The sequence below is a fragment of the Camelina sativa genome, chromosome 9, assembly GCF_000633955.1.
Source record: "Camelina sativa cultivar DH55 chromosome 9, Cs, whole genome shotgun sequence".
NCBI lineage: Eukaryota > Viridiplantae > Streptophyta > Magnoliopsida > Brassicales > Brassicaceae > Camelina > Camelina sativa.
The window spans coordinates 14,153,562-14,159,081 of NC_025693.1; the positions used below are offsets into that span (position 1 = coordinate 14,153,562).

At 47.1% G+C, this 5,520-nt stretch overlaps 1 protein-coding gene across 1 annotated transcript; it reads right to left on the reverse strand.

Annotated features, from left to right (window-relative positions):
- Window positions 1,566-3,455, reverse strand: LOC104715268. Its single transcript, XM_010432687.1, has one exon. It carries the CDS (start codon window positions 3,453-3,455, stop codon window positions 1,566-1,568), a length of 1,890 nt encoding a protein of 629 aa, XP_010430989.1.

Genomic DNA, 5,520 nt, shown 5'->3' on the forward strand with positions numbered 1-5,520 from the left:
GGGTCGACAGGTGTTGGTTCGGCCTCCCCAAACGGCAGCTCGATCAAGAAATCGGCGAGTACCTGGGACTTTGCAGCCGGCCGAGTACGATACTCGATATCGTACTCACTAAGTTCAATCGCCCACTTCGTTAGTCGACCCGATTGGTTTGGGCTGTGCAATATAGATCGTAAAGGTTGGTTGGACAGGACGGCGACAGTATGTGACTGGAAATACGGTCGGAGCTTTCTTGCCGACGTGACTACTGCCAGGGCGACCTTTTCAACTGTTGGGTAGCGAGTTTCCGCGTCGTCAAGTGATTTGCTTATATAAAAGATGGGTCGTTGCTCTCCTCGGTCGTCTTTAACGAGTACACCACTGACGGCCGACTCCGAGACAGCGATATAGAGAAATAAGATTTCGCCGAGCTCCGGCTTTGCTAAGATTGGTGGGGTCGATAAATAATTTTTTAGCTCGTTGAACGCGCTGTGACAGGCGTCGGTCCACTCGAACTTGCCCTTTGTTTTGAGAAGCTGGTAAAATGGTAGACACTTGTCGGTCGATCTGGATATAAAACGGTTTAGAGCAGCGATTCGTCCAGTTAATCGCTGTACTTCTCTGGCGTTCTTTGGTTGTGGTAGATCGATGATCGCCTTAATTTGCTTCGGGTTCGCCTCGATGCCTCGTCTGGTTACCAGGTACCCAAGGAATTCGCCGGATTTCACTGCAAATGTGCATTTGGCCGGGTTTAGCTTCATCCCATACTTGTTGAGGGTGTCGAAGCATTGTCGCAGGTGAGTAATATGATCCTTGGCGTGCTGTGATTTGACGAGCATATCGTCAATATAGACCTCCATAGTCCGGCCGAGCTGCTCGGCAAACATCTTGTTGACTAGCCGTTGATACGTCGCTCCCGCGTTTTTCAGACCAAAAGGCATGACCTTGTAGCAGTATGTCCCTCTATCCGTGATGAATGATGTTTTTTCCTGGTCGTCCTTGTGCATCAGAATCTGGTTGTAACCGGAGAATGCGTCCATAAAGGTTAACAGCTCGTTGCCCGCAGTTGCTTCGACGAGCTGATCGATTCTTGGCAATGGGAAACTATCCTTTGGGCAGGCCTTGTTAAGATCGGTAAAATCAACGCAAACTCGCCACTTTCCATTCTTCTTTTTGACGACTACCGGATTGGCTAGCCACTCTGGATATTTTACTTCCACGATTGACCCGGCACCGAGGAGTTTGTCGACTTCATCGTTTACTGCTTGCGACCGTTCAGGGCCTAACTTGCGCCGTTTCTGTTTGACCGGCTTATGCGTTGGGTCGGCATTGAGCTCGTGGGTCGTGACGTTTGGGTCGATTCCTTTCATGTCAGTCACGCTCCATGCGAACGTTGAGATGTTGGTTTTGAGGAAAAGTATTAACTCGTCTCGCATGGCGGACGTTATTTCTGTGCCGATATTCACGCATCGTTTCTTGTCGTTCTCGTCTAAGCTCACCTCCTCGACCGCGGCAACGCCTTGTTGGACGGCAGTCGGCTTTCCGTCTGTCGGCGACGTACTGTTGTCGCCGACTCGCTGCTTTGATTGCTATAATTTCTTTCCGGTGCGAAGCTTATGCTCGATCAGAAAACAGGCTCGTGCGGTTTGCTGGTTGCCGCGCAACGTGTACACCCCTTTTGAAGTTGGGAATTTAACGCACTGATGGTACGTTGATGGGACGGCTTTCATCTTGTGGATCCACGGGGTGCCGAGGATGACGTTGTAGATTGTCGGCTTGTCGATAACCGCGAAACGGAAATACCTGGCTATCCCCGCAACGAAGATCGGCAAAGTAATTGTGCCGACGGACATAAGGTGATCCCCGTCGAAACCCGTCAAAGAGTGACATTCTGGCATAATGTCCCGCTCGCCGATTTCCATTTTTGCCAAGATGTCTCTGAAGATGACGTTGACCGAGCTTCCAGTGTCGATCAATATTCTCGTCACCTCGCTTTCGCCGATCAAGAGCTCAACGACCAACGGGTCGTTGTGCGGTAGGTCCAAACCTTCCAGGTCTTTTCCGTCAAAGGTGATTGGCATACTTTCAGCCTCGAACCGCGACGGCCAAGACTTCGTCATTTCGGCTTTCTTAGTATAATCTCTGATTGCTCTAACCGAATCGTTACATCCGGCTAGTCCACCCATTATCATGTTGATTCGTCTTATAGTCGGGGGACGTTGATCAGGCTTGCGGTCTGTATGCGGTCGTTTTTCGTGACCGCTGTCTTCACGTCGTTCAGCTAGTAGGTTTGGAATTTCCATCTCGTCTTCACTTTGGTCGGCTAATATCTTTGAATCTTTGACAAACTTTCGAGCGATATTTTCAGCGCGCTTGGCATCATTTCGTCCAGGTCGGGCTGTCTTGCTTCTGTCCGGCTCGACGACTATTGCGCCTTTCTTGTATCGTTCCATCAGAATCCTCTGGAGGTAATGACATTCGTCTGTCGAGTGGGTATTACTCTGATGGTAGTCGCAATACGAGGTTGCGCTATTTTCAGCTCCTTCTTTCCGGATATACTTGTTTTCGCCGATCGCAAAGGTTCGGCGAGTTCGATCTTGGTTCTTGGTGAAGTGCTGCCGTGGCTCGACATAATCGACTTTTGGAGCTGCGGCTATAGGCTGTCTGGTTATTGCACTTGCCTCCGAGGAATGCTTCTTGGCGTTGATAGCTTTCTCTTCTTCGAGCCCAATGTGTTTTGCAGCTCGGAGTAATGCCTCGGCTACGGTCTCGACATGTGTCAAAGATAATTCCTCCTTGAATCGAGATTCATACCATAGTGCGTTTCGGAGCGCAACGATTGCGGCCGCATCGGGGATTGAGATGTTGACATAAATCTCCTTGAATCGTCCAATAAAGGACCGAAGCGATTCCCCCTTGTGCTGAGTTAAGGCATATAAGTCGGCGTGGGAATTCTTGTCCTCAATTAAAACAGAGAACTGCTTCAGAAACTCAGTTATCAGCTCCCTGATGCTGTCGATTGATCCTGGTGGTAGCCTCGAGAACCAACTCAAGGCGGTTCCCGTCAAATGTTCGGCGAAAACTTGACAAGCTCCTGCGTCGTATTCTGCCGGGCTGAACTGCAATGGGCCGAGGGCCACGCCGAAGGTGAGCAAGAAGTCTCGTGGGTCGACCGTTCCATCGTAATGGCCCAACCTTGGCTTGACCGCTCGTTTGACCGCTGTTGTAGCGAGTCGTCGAGAGAATGGAGTTCGCTGTGTTGCCTCGAGCATGAGTCCGACTTCGGGTGCCTTATCCGTCGCTTTCTGGATCATTGCGGCCATTTCTTTCATTTGTTGTTTCATTGCTATTAGCTCGGCATCCTTCGTTCGATCTGCCACTTCGGTACCCTGCTCGGCAAGGCGCTGGACGGGATTACGCTCTAATCCGCCGGTCTGCACATACGGCCCTGGCGTTGTCCTTGCTGAGGTGAAGTTCATTGAGTTGAGCCGAGCGTTGTGGAGATGATTGATTTCATCTTGCGAATTGAACTGCGCCGCAGTGAGCGCATCCAAACGGTTGTTTGTTCGCTCTTCCTGCTGGTCGAGGCGCGTTAAGATTCCTCGGAACAGCTCGTCTATGCTAGAGACGGGCTGGTTGTTGAGCAGAGAGAGTTGTGTCGGAGCCTGTGTTGCCTCTGCGGTCGCTGGGGTCGTCAAATTTGTAGCTATGACGAACGTTTATGGGCTTTCTACCGTCACAACTTTTCTTGGAGCGTCTGGCGTGGGAAGGGCTATCTGCTCCGCTTGATCCGTCGCCGGGGTGATTGTTCCCCCCGACGAGCTTGCTTCTTTGCTTCTTTCCTTGTCAACTATCGTCATCTCGTTTAGTTGGTGTAGGTCCGTTCTTCAATTTTTCAGAAAACTTTGACTTGTTGTCCCCCTTCCTGGCGCGCCAAATTGTTGATGTCCCTTTTGGTCACAATTAGAATATTTAGTTCGGTCAAGGGAGGGTCGAAGTTCTCTTTATTATATCGGTGCCGAGGCACTAAAGGACGGATTACAACACAATGTAAACGAGTTACAAACAAAGTAATCGACGGGCTGATAGCTCGTCGACTCTCCGAGCTATAGGCTGGAAAACGTTGACTTTTTCTTGGACGAGCTGAGCTCTGGTTTTTGCTGTACGAATTCTGCTGCCTTTTTTACGATCCCTTGAAATGCGGGCCGTACGCCTGTATTTATAGGGAATCGTGTCGGTTCGTCCATATAAAAGACCATAATACCCTCTTCTCTTGAAAGGGATACCTTGAGCTTTTTCCTGGGCCGGGCCCTTTTGTTGGGGTTGGATCCACCCCTAACAACGATCATGATGATTTGTCAACATGCAGAAATCCTGAAGAGCGATGCTGAACCTGCATGCTTCACGTTCTTAAACGAGTGCGGCCCAGACCCGTTCCTTGGTACGAACGTTGATTGCACTGAATGTTGCAAAAGCACATACAAGGGTCAACATGTATGTAAAGGGGTTGTTGAGGGAAGCGAGAACCACTGCCATTGCTACCGAAAAACAAAAAAAGAGTAACTGCTGTTTTTGTTGGTTTTAATGTGTGTTTACGTTAATGTACAAGTTTCTTTTGTTTCCAAATAAAGCATGAAGGGAGAAGTTTATCACTACTTGCCCCTAACTGCAGAATTGATGTTGTGTGTACTCTTGTTTTATTCTCAATATATACTAAATTTGGTTTGTTTATGTTCCTCATTTCTTTCCCGCCTACATTTCACGTTTTTGTCTCAAGAAATTCACTTAATCTGGTATAAACTTAACAGTTTTGTTAAATTCAAGAACCTGAAGTTAAAACTCACAAATCCTTTACATGTTCTTAATTAGTTTTTTTTTTCTTTCACTTTTTTGGGTCTTCTGAAACAATCGTGCTGCGCCAAGCATTTGTATCGAAAACCATCATTAAAAAATATTTCATCCAATCCTATTATGATGATTGATTACATTTTTTTTTTTTTTTGTCCACTACCTGCAGCATATATACTTCTACAAACAAACATTCCACAATGCAGTTCTCTTTGCAATAAATGGATCCATATATGAATTTATGACAAATAATTATATAAGTGTAAAACATCGGATGACATGGTCTCCACGAACCACACAAGACCACGATCGATGACTCTTCATACATTCCTCTAAAACCTCCAATATAGACTTTGCGTTAATAAACTGAAAAAACGGCATTGTTTAAGAATCAAACCCCAAAATCTTCTGTAGACGCTTTAAACCTTTGACCACTTAAACTGTTGATCGTACATGTGACTGACAACATTTGTGGTTTGAGTTAAACCGGGTTTGGTTGTAACTCAAACAGGTACAAAGAGTCGATTGAAGATCATTGGTTAAGTGGTTGTTATTTGGTTGGCTCAAGTTGTAACCGGCTCACTCTATCTATATGAGTGATAAGGAGAGTTTGTTATTGTGATAAGCTAGAATCAAAGTTGGATAGATACAAAGGTAGAGATAAGTTCAAATCTAGGGCTAGTCTCTATATAAGGA